This window comes from Cryptotermes secundus, unplaced genomic scaffold (genome assembly GCF_002891405.2).
Source record: "Cryptotermes secundus unplaced genomic scaffold, Csec_1.0 scaffold22, whole genome shotgun sequence".
NCBI classification, from domain to species: Eukaryota; Metazoa; Arthropoda; class Insecta; order Blattodea; family Kalotermitidae; genus Cryptotermes; species Cryptotermes secundus.
Genome location: NW_019742961.1, coordinates 4,216,320 through 4,235,342, shown reverse-complemented (window position 1 = coordinate 4,235,342; position 19,023 = coordinate 4,216,320). Strand labels below are relative to the sequence as shown.

Here is a 19,023-nt window from a genome sequence, read left to right as displayed (position 1 = left end):
AAGAAACGCAAAAATGCCCAAAAACCAAAAAATCCTCCCCCCCCCCCCCCCCCCAACGAAACTATCGAATTATTTAGCAAGAATATCCTTTATGCTGGTAACGCTTTCAGGAGCGCTGACTGGACGTAGAGAAGATAAATAAACCTTACTGGAGATCTGGTCGTTGATTGGCGGGAAATGAGCCTCGGATTTCCCTTGGGTCCAGTAACAACTTCCGGTCTATTGCTGACCAGCCGGCAGCAGCTGAGAAGCGAGTGGAATCTATTAAGTCACCCCTCCTTCCTGCAACTGGCCACAGTCCACCCTTATTACGAACAGTTTACGACGTAAGTCTCTTTCGTTGAATTAACGGATCTACGTATGTAAGCCCCTTAGACAACGTCGTTATACCGCGTAAGTTACAATTGCTCTCATAATGTGCCCCACACCGGAAGTAGAATTAGCGACAGCTTAGCGCCGCTACTCGATTTAATGAGAGTGTTAAAATTTTCCCAAAAGGCACAAGAACTCTTGCGTTGAATGAACAATGACTTCCAAGTGAAAACATTTAATTATCTGCATTAAATATATTTTCCATAGTGAGATTTCTGAAGACCACTTCTATGGTCTAGTGGTCAGAATTCCTGGCTGCAGATTCAGAGTTCCGGGTTCGATTCTCGGCGCTAACAGATTTTCTTAGAAGTAGTGGGTCTGGAACGGGATCCACTCAGCCTCGTAAAGATAACTGAGGAGCTATTTCAAGGAAATAGAGGCTCCGGTCTAGAAATCAAAATTAACGGCCGTGGGGATTCGTTGCGCTGACCACGCAGCACCCTCTATTCGCTAAAGTTGGCACTAACTTCGCCGACAAGTGGCGGTCGCTCGGTCGGTATAGTTCGCTTGCGGACTAGAACCATGGAGTTGTGTTTGTTTTTTATATTTCTGAATTTCTAGAATCACCACGGAAAGAAAGTTGAGGAAAGACTCAGGTGGAATTAAATTAAGTTGTCTTTATGTTTCGAAGTTTAGAACAATAAGATTAGAATTTTATTTCGAACCACATGTTAATTGAGAAGAAAAGCGTATTAATTCACGACTAACACTGTATAGGTACATTTAATATTAAAATTTAAATCTTTGAAAGGAATTCCTAAACTTTATAATTCCATTTAGTTTTCCAAAATAAATGACCCGACATAAGTGACAATTTATTTATTTAAATTAAAGATTATGTAGACCAAACTGCGAGAGTGGCAAAAGAGAAGACATACTTCCTGAACACACTATACTCCTGAGCACGTCATTTCGTCCATCCGGTAGCACTTGGCTGCATTTACTTGGTCAGTTCATGCCTCTGAGCCACCAAGCAACCGATAAGAGCTAGACAGAATTGAATCGAAACGACTCCACGAAGAAGCAAAAGAAGAAGAGAAGTTTGAGGGTGAAAATAGGTTCCTTGATTACAACAGGAAGGAAAGAAATAAATTGCTTAGTGTGAGAGTCCGAGAGAACAAAATCACTTTCCGCAGCGATAAGAGAAGTGGAGGAAAGAGGAAGCCTTATAAACGAATAAGCCGATATACCTTACTTCTGTGTGGAAATCAGCTTCGGTAGGTTTGGCTGCAGGGGCCACATGCATTCACAGTTTTAATTGAGATGAACGGACGCTTGTGTGCCAAGTACATACAGTCACTACAAAACACACACAGTAGACGGAACATGAAAGTGGGGTATCTTTCAAGAAAATGCTCTCTATCCATAAATGTGTTCGGATATCCTCACCAAAAGCATTTATGCGAAACGTACATGGATGAGAAAAGTTAAGGATAACATTTCTTTGGCCTTTAATTCAGAAATTATAGTTTTAATTGTACGACGTAATAATAGAACGCGTCACTGGGCATATGGGTTCCGAGTTTAGTGTCTGAATTCTTTTTTGGGGCGAGAGATAGTCGTAACGATGATTTTGGTAAGCTCATTACTACTTCAATAGCAGTGGTTACTGTACAGGGTGGCCCCAAGCCAGTTAACTGGTTAGTAAAATGTACATTAAAAAACGTTACAAACGTCGTAAGCATGTACTGAATTTATAAAAATTGTTCGAAATGAGGTCGTCCATGTTCAGTGCAAAACTCACAACATTTCCATTAATACGAAAGAATATTTTAGGCTGACCCACTTTTGGGCCACTCTTCAACGCCAATAATTCCTCATTTTTTCCACAGAATATATTTTTGGGTTTTGAATGATTCTCAAAGTAAGTAGCGATTATTTCCCTATACAAATAGCATTAACCATTTAGCCTTAATCAAAATGAAGTGTGTTTTCTGTAGTGAAGGTTTTGAAGTTTTAAATATTACTTAGATGACAATTATACTCCAGAGGGTTTCTTGGTTAGTTTTACGTCTCTGCGGATGTAACTCAAAAGTGATTTCTGACACAGGTAAGAATACTCTCTTCGCTTACAATGAAGACCTTATTTCTGTTCATTCAGCAGTTTTATCGAGCTCTCTCCATATTGACTTTAGATTTACCACAAATCCGATAACTAACATGATGTACTTCTGCGCTCAAGAATCCTATATCACTCCGGCCCAGCAAACCCAAGTTCCTGATCCTCGTGATCCTATAGGCTTCAGGAGTCTGCTCTTTTACCCCAGACACGAATTCAATTTGCGGATTTATTACTAACCAAAGCCTGTAGCGTTATGTGTGTAAAGGTCGGTGCTCAGTGCAGCCTGCATATAAAGACACGAAAATTCAGCAATTACTCTGTAAAGCCCTGACATTGAAACATGTCTTATTCTGGTGAGCTTAGTAGCATTCCTCTTCTTAACATTTATTTCTTCCTCAAATAAAGAACAGATTAATATTTCATCAGTACTGAACACCATATGTGCCTACTTTATGGCATTAATAATGCATAAAATTATAAAAGTATAATAGATCTATGACACATTCTTTACCATTACAATACACGTTCATTATTAAATTAGGCCGACATATAAATAGAGGGTTCATCCCATGGGGTCGGTTCACATCATGTAAAAAGTAAAGTAAAAAAGTAAAGGTATCCCTGTAACAGGCCGTGGAGGTCCATAGGGTTGTGAGATGTTGAGGGTCCCACATTTTCTAGACAATCGGCTCAAAGATGGCGGTAAGGTTGTCAGCCTTACTCGCCGGCCAGCCGCCCTTTGCCCCCAGGAAGATTCCTGGTTCTCACTTCAGTTAGAAGCTGATTCGACCCCAGGGCCATAGTGCGGCTGGAAGGATTACGTAAATTTAAAAAATCCAATGACCTCATCAGGACTTGAACCCGCGACCTTCCAGCTTGTAGCACAGTGCCTCAACCAACTACGCTACCGCGTGCCCCCGGTTCACATCATGTTGCCTACAAAATTATTGTACATAATTTTAAAACACTGCAAATTTTTCTTCATAATTACTCACTCATGCAGTTGAATCCTTCTTGAGAAGCCGCCAATTCTGCAGCTACTCAAGAAATTCCCAAAGTTTTATGGAACCCGAAGGTTCATTACCGTCTTCACAAGAGCCCTCCACTGGTCTCTATCCTGAGCTAGATGAACCAGATCCATACCATCCCATCCTATCGAAGATATATTTCAATACTGTCCACGCACCCACGTCCTTTCCTATTGGTATCTTTCCTTCTGGCTTTCCCACCAATATCCCATATGCATTCCTCTTCTCCCTCATTCGTGCCACATGTCCTGCCCAACTCATCCTCCTTGACTTGATCATTCTACTTATGCCTGCCTTCATAATAGACACAAACTTACTAATTGACAGGGCTATTTCTCAACATTATACCCCAACACTTTAACTACCCATCCTATTATTATTATGATTATTATATCATCATGCTCTTATTTCACTTCTATCTCCCCTATCTGCCGTATATCCATCACTTGAATGCGTTACAGCGACACAAGGAAATGATACCCCAATTCCAGCCGTATCAGCGTTTTTTCTTGGATAGTGAACATATTTGACATTATGAATGACACAACGGCATGGCTCCCAATGCACTTTTATAATTCTATTTTGAAAATCCATATTTTATGGAGACTATGTAAAGGCAAATGTACCCCACGCTATTAAAATACATGTGTATGCTTGGACTGTAAGTATGTAATGTACAGGATGATTCTCTCCTTAGGAAACCAAAACATTCTTCAATAACTTTTTAATTTTTGTATGGTTCTCTATGAAAATTGACATGTACTTACGTACATCCTGCACCGTGCGATAACACATTTTCCGGCCTCCAGCGTGCCTAGTCAAAACACTTTGATTGTCTCTAATTTTTTACCATTGTTTAAATCGGCCCGTTCTTCAGTTTTCACAAACAGTAAACACACGCTGTTCAGCTGAGTACATGTTTGCGGCACACAAAATCGCTCTACACTGAGCCAAAGGCCTGTTCGGCGGTCACGTCTCGACGTCATGGGTATAGTCCAATTCGTTAAGGGGTATGATGGTTCTACTTCGATAGACGTAAGTTTCATACATGTCACTTTTCATAGGGATCCATACAAAAATTAAAAATTATTAAGGAATATTTTGGTTTCCTAATGAGAGAATCACACTGTATGTATGTACCTGAAGAAATGAACATTTTTGTTTCCTTTAAACTCGAATTGAATACTAAAAATCTATATTGCTGCAGTACAGGATCCTTAACAAATCCGCATAGAGTCTGCGTACCTACACAGACACATAGTAAATACCGTATCGTAGCTTCATGTTGTGTTGTGCTTCCAACTGTATTCATATGCGACAACACAACTTCTGTGTAGATGCACTATACATCAATTATCTATTGCATGTTTAGGCCCCTCGGCCATCATCACGTGATCATGTGTGCGCAATTTCTGTTGACTATGGGCCAGCAATGTGCACAGAAGTTGTGCCGAAGAAAATACAATATGGGACCCGTTATCCCGAAAAATCGGAACAATGAGATTCCCAGATTTTTTAATTTTCTGAGTACCTTAGCCAAAAATAACTAGCGTAAATTAAAAAAATATTAAGAAGAATTATTAACATTTGCTTTACCTAATAAAAACTTGAAGTTGAACAACGTGAGCTAGAATTATCACTTTTTTCAGCACAATAATATTTAATCGTTTAAACGTGTCTTGGAAAGTTAATAGTTTTATGCACTTAAGCGTTTTAGCCTATTTTCCTTGTTTTGAAAACATATAATTAGGCTTACGAGACCACCTTGCTGTCTGTGAGTCTGTGTATCCTCCCATCAACTCTGGAATCTTTAACCAATCTTTAAGAAATTTGGTATGGCACCTTAGTGTATCTCAACAGCGTACTTCATAAATCCCACCCATCACTCTCTGTTTCTATATGTTTATCCCCCCTATCGTTGACATTAAGGGAGGAACATAGACTGAGGGTGTTTGAGAAGAAGGTGCTCAGGAGAATATTTGGACCGAAGAGGAATTTAATAATAGTAGATTGGAAAACAACTACGTAATGAGGAGCCCCATTCCTTGTACTCTTCACCAAGTATAATTAGAATGATCAAGTGAAGGAGAATGAGATGGGCATGATGTGTAGCACGAATGGGTGAGAAGAGGAATGCATATAGGATATTGGTGGGAAAGCCAGAAGGAAAGTGACCATTAGGAAGACCAAGACGTAGGTAGGTGGACAATATTAAATGGATCTTAGAGAGATAGGATGGGATGGTATGGACTGAATTGATCTGGCTTAGGGTAGGGACCAGAGGAGGGCTCTTGTGAATACGGTAATGAACCTTTGGGTTCCATAAAATGCTGGTAAGTTCTTGGGTAGCTGCACAATTGGCGGCTTCTCAAGAAGGGCTCAGCTCAAGGAGTGAGTGAGAGATCGTTGCTAGCAATTTCTCGGTAAACATGTTCCTGCGGCAACGAAGAACTCTTGGAGGCGTCGCTTTATATGCGTTTCTTGTCGTATCAAAGGAAAATAGGAGATTCTTTTTCCAGAACTACTTGATTTTGTTGCTTTTTAAAGTTTTTGTTTTTTATATATCCACATATCAGAAACAGTACTTTTTTTGTTCCAGTCCCTTAATCAGTTTCTCGGTTAAACTAATGCACTGTCAACTGAAATGAGTTATCTGTTGATCTCATCCTTATTAGTGTGAATTCCCTTGCGAACTGTTACACTGTCTGTGAGTTGCAGAACAACAGGAGCATCTTTGTTTACATTTAATCGTCCCTCTGTAACTTCTTCATGCAACGTCTTCTCGTCATACGTCACGAGGAAAACCTTCCGGATTTCAGGTACTTTCGGACTCTGGTGTTCCGAATAAGGGGTCCCATACTGTAGAAACTTACAGTATTTATGTAATGTACAGGCCTACATTCATGGACCTGGAAGGGAACTTTCAGTATCAGTTACTATGAAGAGGAACATGGCATATTCAACATGCTCATACTTAAATATGCGCACAACTGATACCACAATTTTGAGAAATGTTCTTCTCCGATGAATACTTCAGACTGAGAGCAAAAGTATTAGAGACATAGATTGACACATCAATGGATTTAAGACGAGTTATCAGTCTATAGTTACCAAGGAAAAACTTAAAAATGCTAATCTGCATACAGGTTCCAAAACATGTCGAATAAGTGGAAGAATTCTGTGGTCTAGTGGTCAGAGTTCCTGGCTATAGATCCAGAATTCCGGGTTCGATTCTCTGCGCTATCAGATTTTCTGAGAAGTAGACGGAACGGGGTTCAATCAGCCTCGTGAGGATAACTGAGGAGCTATTTCAAGTAAATAGCGGCTCCGGTCTAGAAAACAGAAATTGACGTCAGTGGAGATCTGTTGCGCTGACAACGCTAAAGTTGGTACTAACGTCGCCGATAAGCGGCGGTCGCTCGGTCGGTATGGTTCAATTGCAGACTACAGGCCACGGAGTTTATTTTGTTATTAACTACGCCTTTATTGTTCCCAGTACTCACAGACATTATAAAAACTAAGTATATGTCCATTTATGTATATTTAAAACTTGTTCAGTACACACTTAATCTCGTGTGTAGTAGAGCACTGCATTAACAGAACACACCAAATCTTATTTAGGAGTAATTTAATCTAAATTCATTCAACACTTCCTTTGATTTTTGAAATAGGAAGATGACTTATCTGTTTTATAGAATAAACAGTTGGGTAGTCTTTAGATATGTTTGGAAGCCCATTGTTGGCTGCTGAATATGTACGTTAGGAAATACACGCTTAGCATAACAATTCATGTCTAAATTTCTCCAAACCCGGAAAAAGTGTATTGCACAAAATTATGCTTCATTTTTGCCACACTATTTTTCGCTTGGACAAATATTTTAGGACTTATTCTCGAGATGTGGGCATAGTTCGCTTTCGGACTACAGGTCACGGAGTTTGTTTTTGTTCGTTGGCAGAAACTAGTGTAGTTACTGTCCTATTTTTAAGAAAATGGAATTTTATGAATACATTATAGTACAGCTTCCTAATATCAAATTTCGTGAAAATCCATTCAATAATTCTCGAGATGTTTCTGCATACAGACAAGGAGATTGAGTCGCGGATGGAGGGGAGGAGAGAGCGATTTTAATAGGCGCTACACAGGGGTTCGAAAACGGCTAAACTTGTTACTGTAAGCATAAGGGTATCTTTGTAGTTGAATTCTCATATCAGCGTAACGTGCCTTAACCATCTCCCGAACATTATAAACAAGCAAGGAAGTGGGCAAATGCACAAGATCATGCGTGAGCTGCGAACAACAAAACTTTTAAATAATATACTGAACTAAGATATTCATAATCTACTGTATCAACTTTTAGAGTTCTTTGAAATCATGTGCATATGAATCGTGAAGTCTGTATTCCAATGAGGTAAAATATATTTGTATTTCCTTTCCGTCTTTTCTGATGTTCTGAGATTGCTGTGTCACTCTGAAGCAACCTCATGACACTCATCGCATCAGTAGCTGGTCGCTGTGTGCCCTTTCACATGCTTCATTCCTCTATATCAGCCGATCTTCCTGATACCTAATTTCCATCTCCGACCCTTGCACCCAGCAGCTGTAGGCCATAGGACATTACGAACCCCCGGGAAAGCTCTCTCCAAATCCATGATATGAGCGGCTGGGCTCCATCCCTAAAGCAAGCAGCAATAATGATTCTCTGTATGAAAGGCCCCCCGTTCCCTCTGCCCTCCTATTCAACATTTGACTTTCAGATGCGCCGACGCCCCGCCGAGCGCCGTAATACCGCGTAGAGCTCGCGCCTTGGTTCGGGAAGTGGAGGGGTGGCGTTCGGATAGTGGGGGCAAAACTCCAAGCCCCCCAAATCCCACTTGTCTGCTGCCACTTGACACCGAAGCATCCTGTGTGATATATTATTGTTTAAATAACATTAAAACCCCTTTCCGCTAAGCTTAGTGTCACTGCGGGAGGCTCGGCGATATTGTTTTCTTGATTACGGAGACCGGAAGATCGTTTTAAACTTCGAAGCGACATGGGTAAGACGAGGACCATGGCGCAGAGTCTCGGAAAGGTTTTAACTGATGGAAATAGGAGGAGCGGGATTTGCGATGAAGTTTCTTGCAAGAAGAAGAGATTTCCATTCCAAGGAGGAAAACAGAGATAGAAAGAGAAGAAGAAGAGACTATTGTTGATCTTTATGGCATCCACGTGACTCAGATCTCGACCAATAGTAGAGCTAGGAAAGGAAGGAAGTATTTTTCTGGTCGTCGGAAGGATGTGGCTTGTGCTACGGATGGGGAAGATTCTCGCTTCTCCGAAGACGCCATCAAAGTCTGAACCTTTATGTTCGCGCAGTCGGTTCGCCGCGGGCAAGAAAGCGTAGACGGGAGACTTGGTGAGAGCTGGGGGACGGCTCACGAAATTTCATGCTGCAGAGAGAGAAAGAAAAACTACAGCGAAGGAAATTGAATAAATGTCAGATGTCGTTAAAATGCTGCAGTAATTTAGTGAAAAGAAATGTAATTAGATTTTATATTCATTGTTAAATATACAGCTGCCAATACTGGGCTGTAAGTTGCTGCTGTTTCAATATCCGGTGGAAGGAGATGGAGCGAATTTCTATTGCTTCAGCATCTCGTGAAGTACCGCTCTGTGAAGTTTACATCCTCATAACTTAAAGAACTCAGACTTTTTCACGTCTAAACGTGAGACGTAAGACAGCTACTGTACCTACACTCCACCCACACCAAGTCAGTACTAGGATAGGAACCGACAGTAAAATGAGCAGAAGGTAAAAGTTTGGGGGGAGGGGTGAATTTTTCAAGATTTTTAAAAGCAAATTATATTGAACATATATAACTTTTACCGTCAACGCAACAACACTTTAGTATTTATTTATATAGCACGCACTACATGTTTCGACCACAAATGGGTCATCTTCAGGTGCTGCAAGTTTCTCATATATTATATGCAGCACCTGAAGGTGAGCAATTTGAAGTCGGAACATGTAGTGCGTGCTATATAAATAAATAAATACTAAAGTGTTGTTGCGTTGACGGCAGGGGTACGCGATAGCGTAGTAGTTAAGATAGTATGCTACAAGCCGGAAGGTCGCGGGTTCAAGTCCCGATGAGGTCATTGGATTTTTTCAATTGACCTAATCCTTCCGGCAGCAATAGGCCAGGAATTAATTAAATAATTTTCCTGGGGAGTGAAGCGCGGCCGGCGCGTAAGGCTGACAACCTTACCGCCATCTTTGAGCCGATTGTCAAGGTAATGTGGGACCCTTAACGTCTCACAACCCTATGGGCCTTAACGGCCTGTTACAGGGGTAGCTTTACTTTACTTTACTTTTACTTCATTGACGGTAAAAATTATAGCCTATATATTCATTGTATATATGCAACAGGATGCAGTCCTTAAGAATAGCAAACTGAAAAACCATAATTCTGCTATGATATGAGGATCCGTATGAGTTTACTATTAGCTTCCTTTAAAAACAAATATTCATGTTAGTTATTTCTTTTTCTAGCATTCCGGTTTCAGAATATTATCACGAGCTTGTGGTCACGTGACTATGATAATAGGTTTTGGATTGGATGATTGTATTTATTAGCACCTTTTTGTGCAATCACTCACAACCAATCTTCAGCCGAACACTTCTTCCTTGACTGCCGAGGAACCGCTCCATTCCCGTTCTCGTTCTGATCTGATTCTCTTCTCTACTACTAATATAGCTTCGAGGCGGATCCCTGGAAAACACTGCTTCGTCTATTGTTATACACAGCGTGGTTGCATAGAAACGCCAGTTATCCGATTGTTGCCTGCGTATTCGATGTCACGGGAATGTGTTTACCGAATCGTTGCCCAGCAACGGGTCTATATGTCACAATATGATGCGTTGTTAACTTCAATATCAACTGTTTTTATCAATCTATATAATTTTTCATATGATTATGTTAGGTATATGCTGTCTGTTTGAAAAGCAGAAGGTATGTCCTATTCATTCGGAAAAAGAGAACATGCCTACAGCGTACTACCGCATACCCTCCACTGTAGTCCTGTGAATTTCCATTCATTTACTCCATCTCGCTTGTCGGCGAAGTTCGTGCAACCTTTAGTGGATAGAGGTTCTGGCATGGTCCGCGCAACGAATCCCCACGGCCGTTAATTTCGGTTTTCTAGACCGGAGTCGCTATTTCCTTGAAATAGCTCCTCAATTATCCTCACGAAGGTGGGTGAACCCCGTTTCAGGCCCACTACTTCTCAGAAAATCTGGTAGCCCCGGGAATTGAACTCGGTACCTCGGGATCTGTAGCCGGGAACACTGACCACTAGATCACAGAGGCGGTATAGTTCGCTTGCGGACTAAAACCACGGAGTTTTTTTTTTTTTGTAGACTTAATTCAGAGGGGGATATTCCAAATACTTATTGAATTATCAAATATATTACGTTTCTACTGATCTATTTTCCGTTACGTACATATTCTCTAGATACACGTATCTTAAGGTTCTGACTCCATCTTTCTGTAAAAATGACGAACAGTTCATTTCTTTTGGTACATGCTCAGCGCACTGACGATCACTTACTTAATGGCTGGTAACATGGCTTCGTATTTCGTAACGGAGACACCACCTCCACTTCCGAATAACGTTCGCTGCCTGAGGAAAACAACGTTTCTCTCCTTTTTTCTTCTGAATCCTTTAACAGTATTTTCCAGTCATTCTGGTATTTCGTTTCATTCACAAATTACTGTTTTTCCTCCAATCTAGCAGATAATATCTTGTGTCAGATATTTTAAAAGACCCTGCTTCTATTACAGTTGTGTTTGTTTCTGGTCGCCTTTCGCACAGACACTAAGGCACCCTTTCGGAAACTTGAGCTTCTATACATAATATTCACGCCTGGTACGTAATATTTTGGGCTGGAACAGTGGAAAAGACATTTTACTGGTTTTGCATACTACACGTTCTGTCACAATGAATGTAATTTTATCGCCTTAAGCCTAAATTCTGGATAGCTCAGTCAGTATATCGACCGGCTGGACTGCCGAGGTTCGAATCCCAGCAGGGGTAAGATATTTATCTTCTTCACAGCTTCCAGACTGGCTCTGGCGCCCAACCAGCTTTCTATCCAATGGGATGATTTCCCCGAGGGTAAAGCGGCCGGGCCGTGAAGCTGACCACGCACCTCCATCTACTGCCGAGGCCAAGGTGGTGCTGTACCTCGAATCCACCATATGTCTTCGTGGCACAGTGCTTAATCAATTGAGCACAAGGAAAAATTTACCTTACGTACTCAGTTCTGCTAAAATCAGGCGACTCATCACAAATGGAACGCGAGTGTAGCTACTCATCAGCAGCTTTGAGGTAGGCCTAGGTGAAGAGTTTTCATCTTCTAGGATAAAACGTCGTGTAGTCCGTTGAAAATCTCTTCTGCTTGTTACATGGCTGCTGCATGCTGGCTTCTTTCTTGACTTATTCCTCCGCTCTGAAGATGTAGGCCACATGTTCCTCCGAAACATCGGCTGATTTTCAACGAACTACACGGCGTTATATCCCAGAAAATAGAATTCTTCATAATCACTGCTGTGAGAGCTTCAGTCCTTGCATAGGTCGAGGTGTATCATAAGTCCCTTGCTTCTTCCAGGAGTCTACACAAGTTGTAGGCTAATCGCAAAGAAGACCAAGTTAAAATTAATCAAATACAGAGCAAGAGACTCAGTAAATGTCAGTTTAAAAAAGCCTCTATCGGAAATTAAATACCCAATTAGCTCGAATATAAGTCGAGGTTTCTGAAATATTATTTCATTGAAAAGAAAAGTCCTCTTATTTTCAGGTCCTTAAGAATAAATATGAACACGATTATGAGGAGCTCTAATTGCTAATTTTGACGATATTTGTGAAAATAACTATAATTATATTTAAGGTATTAAATTTTTAATTTATTATATCTTAACGGTATAGTTATTTTTTGAGTCGAGATAGTGCAGTCAGTATAGCGACTGGCTATGGGCTGGACGACCGAGGGGCCGGAGTTCGAGCGCCGGTAGGGACAAGACATTTCTCCTCTCCATGTCGTCCAGAACGGTTCTGGGGCCTACCCAGCCTTCTATCCAATGATTATCGGATACTCTTTCCCTGTGGATAAAGCGGCTGGGGCGTGAAGCTGAACAACTCGCATGCAAGAACAAGTGGATCTACACATCCATGGCGTAGTGCTTAATTATTTAAGCACAGAGACAAATTTACCTCTGCCTTAATAAAAGTAAAGGTATCTCTGTAACAGGCCGTGAAGGCCCATACGGTTGTGAGATGTTGAGGTTCCCACATTTTCTAGACGGTCGGCTCACAGATGGCGGTAAGGTTGTCAGCCCTACGCGCCGGCCGCTCTTTACCCTCAAGAATATTCCTGGTACTCATTTCTGTTAGAGGCTGAGTCGACCCCAGGGCCATAATGCGGCTGGAAAGATTAGGTCAATTAAAAAGAATCCAATGACCTCATCAGGACTTGAAATTGCGATCTTCCGGCTTGTAGCATAGTGCCTCAATGAACTACGCTACCGCGTACTACCTTTGCCTTAATAGTGTAATTTTTACTTATTTTTGCTTACAACCCTCAGAACTAAATGATATATTCAAATTTGTCAAAATATGATTTTCTAATTGGAAAAATAGAGGGTCGCCTTATATTCTGGCTTATAGGGTAGACACTGTGTTCTTAAAAGTAAATCCTGCATAGGCCTATGTTTACCAACGAATCAAGCTAAAGAGAGTTGACGTCCATGAAGAAAGTTTCACTGTATTCGTGGACCTACAGGACTGCGGTAGTAANGGGGGGGGGGGGGACGGCAGAAATTTCTTACAAGTAACCGGCCCCATCACTAAACTGGGAGCACATGAATGAGCCATCGACAGTAAGAAAATAGACAGTGGCAGCAGCCCACGCTTTCGGGAAGAAGTAAAGACAGAACTGTGTCTTCTTACTGTTCCGCTTAAACACAGTGGAGTGCACCAACATGCTGCAGATGAATGCACCATTGGCAATGTTAATTGATGATTGATTCTGCACATGGGGTTTCTCTGGCGATGAAGTTGGGTGGATTGAGGGTAGCGGAATTGTGTTATAGGGTTGCGCGCGATGATGGGTTGATATAGGGAAAGGGGGGGGGGTCGGATGCTGTGCACAACTGAGAGGGAAAAGAACTCCCTCTCACTCTTTCACTCACTGATAAACAGAGAGGACACGAGAGTGGTAAGGGGAGGTTGGGGGAGGGTTGTTTTGATTCTTCAGGTCGTGAGGTGGCCTACCCAACGACCCGAGGGGTTGACTCTAATTTAACCCCCTAAAGTCTTCAGTATCATTTGTGACGCAAGTGACTTCGTACGAGTATTCATTCATAGAGCAGTGCACAAATTAAGTGTGAATTCTTTGAAACCGACAACACCCTCGCAGAGAGCGACGTTGCGTGTTCTATTTACTTAATTTCTTGTATCCTGAACGGCATTCAATAATCTTATAATTGCTGACGTAAAGATAACGTCACCGCTTCTGATAACAGTGATTCAGTCTCTATGGTTTGGAAGATGCGATAAGCGTTATTACTACGATCGTACATAAACGATCTTCTACCAGTGTGATCTGTAAACAGTATTACCTAATATTAAATGGACGATGTGTGTGTTAAGAACTTCGTTTTCTAGACAATCAAAATGTAGACGACGTTACAATTTGTATTTCTTGTAATTTTGAATAGATTTAAATGATCCTGAAAGGCCAGTTAGGAAAGAATTCCGAATTCTTAACACATTTTGCACATTAGGACCCAGAAGACTGTGCTGGGTCTAGATATAAAATACGTTGCTCTCAATGCGCGTCATATTACGTGATATCCCCAGAACTGTCTGAATTCCTAAGATTTATTTGCGACAGATACGGAAACATACGTAACAGTGAGGCAATGTTGTGAAAGTAAGCCCTACCATAGCCAATCTTGAATGCTAAATTAGTGTTATTGCCATGTTTAATATCATGCAGGTAGCCTACTTGACAGTCATACAGAANGACATGCTGAATGCAGTTCTCTCGAATTAACTTGATAGAATATAATGAGACAAATCTGTGTAAAAATGTAAGCCTGCCGAGGGCATTGGTTTCATTTCTCACGAAATGGAAAAGTCATAATTTTCCGTGTCTCAAAACATTGAAGTTCTAAGGTCAGTTCTAAGGGCCGCGCTATAGCTCAAACGGTTAGTCGCTGGCTTCCCACCGCGGCGGCCCTGTTTCGATCTCGGGTCTGGTCAAGTGGGATTTGTGGTGGACAAAGTGGCGCTGGGGTAGGTTTTCTTCGAGTATTTCGGTTTCCCCTGCCAATCTTCATTCCACCAATTGCTCCACAATCACCCTCACCTATCATCTGGGGCTGGTACAATAGGCCAGAAGTGGCCGCAGTACAAGGGACTTAGTCCCACCCCACTAGCATTAAAAAAAGGTCAGTTCTATCCCATTACAACTAATTTTGACACATGTTCATGGTAGGTAGGTTTCCTTCGAGTATTTCGGTTTCCCCTGCCAATCTTCATTCCACCAATTGCTCCACAATCACCCTCACCTATCATTTTGGGCTGGTACAATAGGCCAGAAGTGGCCGCAGTACAAGGGACTTAGTCCCACCCCACTAGCATTAAAAAAAGGTCACTTCTATCCCATTACAACTAATTTTGACACATGTTCATTATTAATTACAGTGCTGTACAAATCACTGGTAAATTAAAGTGCAAGAATAAGTTGAATGTCCTGGCGTTAACACAAACTGTGTGGTCACCAAGATGCTTCAAACTTCATTATATTTTGGGGCGCCAATGATTAGCTCTTAAACTAAGAAATATATTTAATATTTTAAAATATCTCATTCAAACCAGTGGAATCGGGGTTTCAAGTCTTACAATTTACGACAGAATCAAATATGTATATGAAATCAAAATAAATGGTAGAAAAACGTATATTATTTTGATACAGAAGCTCAGAATAGGCCAGAAATTACTCGTGGGTCAACATTATACAGACAGAAGAAGTAACTTGATAATTTTTATAATTTGTAATCAGATGTCACAAAGACACAGGTCGATTGATGGAAGATATCAGGACACGTGTACTGTGTTGCTTTTTACATAAGATGGACATGATTTATACTAGGATGTATTCACATCGAATATTTCGATTTTATGGTTTTCATATGAGGATAAAGTAGACTTAAATTCCTTATTCTTCTATCACAGGCAAAATTCCACCATTCGACTTCATATTTTCATTTTGTTTTTCCTGTGAAATGAAGTGGTTTAATAGACGGTGGTGTTGAGAGAATGTGGTAACGGGAGTAACATCATTCACGCGGAAGACGTGGTAAATCTCGTGTTTCTTGAGATCAGTGTGAGAAGCGTAGGAAGCGGCAGAAAAACTGCAACTTCTCTTCATAAACCAGAGTTTGGCAACATGTGAACAATCAATTTGCGAGAAGAAACGTCACTTGAATCTTTCTATACAAGGCCTATAAAGCAGTGTTCGTTGCTGACCGAACATGTGAGGGCCACACTGACTCCGTCGTTAATATGTGGCGTCGCGTTACTTGAATCATGTGGCGCTTGCCGCCGGGGTGCACGGCGGATGACCTGTTGAACGCTCGACGCCTAGCCACAGCTGTGGTGCAACAGCAGCAGCAGCAGCACCACCACCACCAGCACCACCAGCAGGTGCAGCACAGCAGAGCCGCGAGCAAACTGGCGCCCACAGCTGCAGCTGCAATGCTCTACAACGGTCTGTGTCATCAGTTTGACAAGCTTGTGTTTCGTAAGCCAACATTTTGTCTCTTCTGCTCATTTCCTGAGCAGGCATTAGAGAAACAGTAAACTTTCAGGGGTATTAAAAAGAAAGGAACCCCATATGCGGAGGTCATGTCTGTCGGTCTGTTTGTGACGTAGTATCAATGACTAAACCGCTGGAAACATTCAGTAAAAGTCGTCAGGCAAGTTCAATTTTCGGTCAAATATTTGTATAGTAAACCATACCTTACATAAGGTTAAAAAAAGCTATCCCTGTAAAAGGCCGTGAAGGCCCATAGGGTTGTGAGATGTCGAGGCTCCAACATTCTCTAGACAATCAGTTCACAGATGGCGCTGAAGTTGTCAGCCTTACACACCGGCCGCCCGCTTTACATAAGGTCATGAATGAACTTTATCATATATAGAGTGTACTATAAACCGTTATTCGGATTTTGGTGAAATTCGACATAAACGATCTCTTTATAACATTAGCCATTTATTTTGATTTTTAGCCACGCTGACCGATTACAAAGCTTCTTCCACATAGGGCCGTAAAAGGAATTTTTCATGTATCACATAAATTGTTTGACGTATCTTGTACTTGGATACATGCATGATTGTGATCTAGAAATGTGAATTCTATCGTTTTGTTTAATGCATATTGTTGAAATAACATTAAAAACAGGCAGCAGATAATCTGCAAAGAACGCCATTTAGAATCTGTTTGCTGTGTTATGAATTAAACCTTTTCAGATAATTTTCTTAGAAAGTGGGTTGGAAAAACTGTGACGACTTAAGCCTATCAGTTTGTCCCTACTCTGATATAAAAACCAAAAGAAGTTGCCGTTGTACCAGAGCGCTCAGTACTTAAGACTTAAACAATTTAGCTATAACACACTCTTGCGTTACCTACCTCAGTAGAAACTATTTTAAACGACAATAAGTGAAATAATATACAATTTAGAGCAAGCTGACCTAAGGCATGGCCGATCACAGTGGCCGAGCGGTCTAAGGCATAAACCGCTTTCGCCCACTCGAACACTGGGATCGTTTGTTCGAATCCCACTTGAGGCATGGATGTCTGTGTGCGTTTATTCTGTGTTTGTGTTGTTCTGTGTGTAGGTAGAGACCTTAAGATGGGCTGATCCCCCGTCCAAGGAGTCCTACCGACTCTGTATAGGATTAAGAAACTGAAAAAGGCGGCCAAGGTCCAATAAAGGGCTGCAGAGCCATAAATAAAGTAGACTTGTGGGGTAGACTCTAAGGACGCGTCAACGGTCTTCGCCCTCAGTCGCAGTGAAGATGTAGGGCTTCATCGGCGCGACATGCAACGTGAAACTGGAGTGATCTGCACACGAGATAGCAGCTGCGGACAATACCGTGATTCATAGGGTGTTTACTGGCCGTTCTCATTAACCTCACATTCTAGGATAACCTATCCTATTTCTTTTTCTGGGGTACAAATTTGGATCTATCAAATCTCAATTCCAAAATTATGGTGAGATTTCCCATGGTCTATTCCAGCCCCTCAAATCGAACAGGTTCAGAAATGGGCTCTGCAGTGCACAAACAAGATCAGGATAAGAATGTGCGTTCGTAACTCGCCTAAGATTACGCACTGTAGTCGAGATGCGTAATATAATTATAGGCCTAACTGTGCACTGTTTGTAATTAAGACGTGCTGTTTTATAACTTAACAATTCCATGGAGCAGATTCCTTCTTGGGAAGCTGACAGTTACTAAGCTAGTCAATAAATTCTCCTCCTTTTCTGAATCCCGAGGGATTATTACTTTGTACACAACAGGCCGCCAATGGTCCCTGGCCTGAAACACGTGACTCCAGGACAACCTTCGTATGTTATTTCTTTAAATCCATTTTAGTATTACCTTCCCATCCACTTCTAGGTCTCTCACGCCGTATCTTCCCTTCATATTTTCCGAATACATTTCTTTACGCATTCTCGTGTCTTCATGTTTGCTACATAGGCCTACTGTGTCCATTCCGTTCTTCCTGATTTTGGTCACCCTTGTAATATTTTTCGAAGGGAAGAAAATATGAAACTCCTCATTATATATTAAACAATAGTTATTAAATTTGAGCAGCTAATCATCTAGAAAACTGTATAGATACATAGTCCTGGGTTCACGTTTTAGTACTGAAAGATTGTATTTCGTTTTATTGGAAGTCGTATTAAACAGAACACCGTAAAATAACATGGGTATCACGGAATTAGGCAACCTTAACCTACAGTTTTACAGTTTCCGATTTCGCAACAATAACCCTTTTACAGAGCAAGGTCGTCAGACTTGCATCAAACCCCAACCTGGAGGACCAGGTCCCTCTATCAATGTCCCCCAGTGAGAGGGTGGTCCAGCTGTACCCACAAGCACTGGGTTCCATTTTCGTCGCTTCCTACGACTATCAGGGGTGTGGTGGAGGTATTGTAACCCACCTCCACACGGGGACTTCCTTCCTCCTAATTCCAAATACTCTCATCAGCGCGCTGCTGTCAAACGCATTCAGACTATGTGACAAATTAAACACAAATTAGCTCTTATATCAGAATATCCTGATTTAAAATGTTGTGAAAACAGTCCGTTACTTCTGGACATCTCTGGATCAAAATTCTCTATTACTCACTCACTCACTCACTGATACATGGTTCTGAGTCCATCTTGAGAAACTGCCAATTGTGCAGCTACTCAAGAATTTCCCAGAATTTTATGGAACCAGAAGGTTC

The 19,023-nt window shown here is 41.3% G+C and overlaps 2 protein-coding genes across 5 annotated transcripts in view; one reads left to right on the top strand and one right to left on the bottom strand.

The window, feature by feature from the left end:
* Window positions 1-4,413, bottom strand: part of LOC111873404 (etoposide-induced protein 2.4 homolog) — an 80,072-nt gene extending 75,659 nt beyond the window's left edge. The window contains exon 1 of one of the 4 annotated variants that reach the window (XM_033755078.1): window positions 4,230-4,413. In XM_033755078.1, the coding sequence (XP_033610969.1) occupies window positions 4,230-4,257 (28 nt within the window). In that variant the 5' untranslated portion in view covers window positions 4,258-4,413. The remainder of the gene's footprint in view (window positions 1-4,229) is intronic. The other 3 variants (XM_023868085.2, XM_023868088.2, XM_023868086.2) reach the window with 3 other exon arrangements.
* The window catches only part of LOC111873387, a 42,273-nt gene that overhangs the window by 10,276 nt on the left and 12,974 nt on the right, over window positions 1-19,023 (top strand). The gene's annotated exons all lie outside the window — the stretch shown is intronic.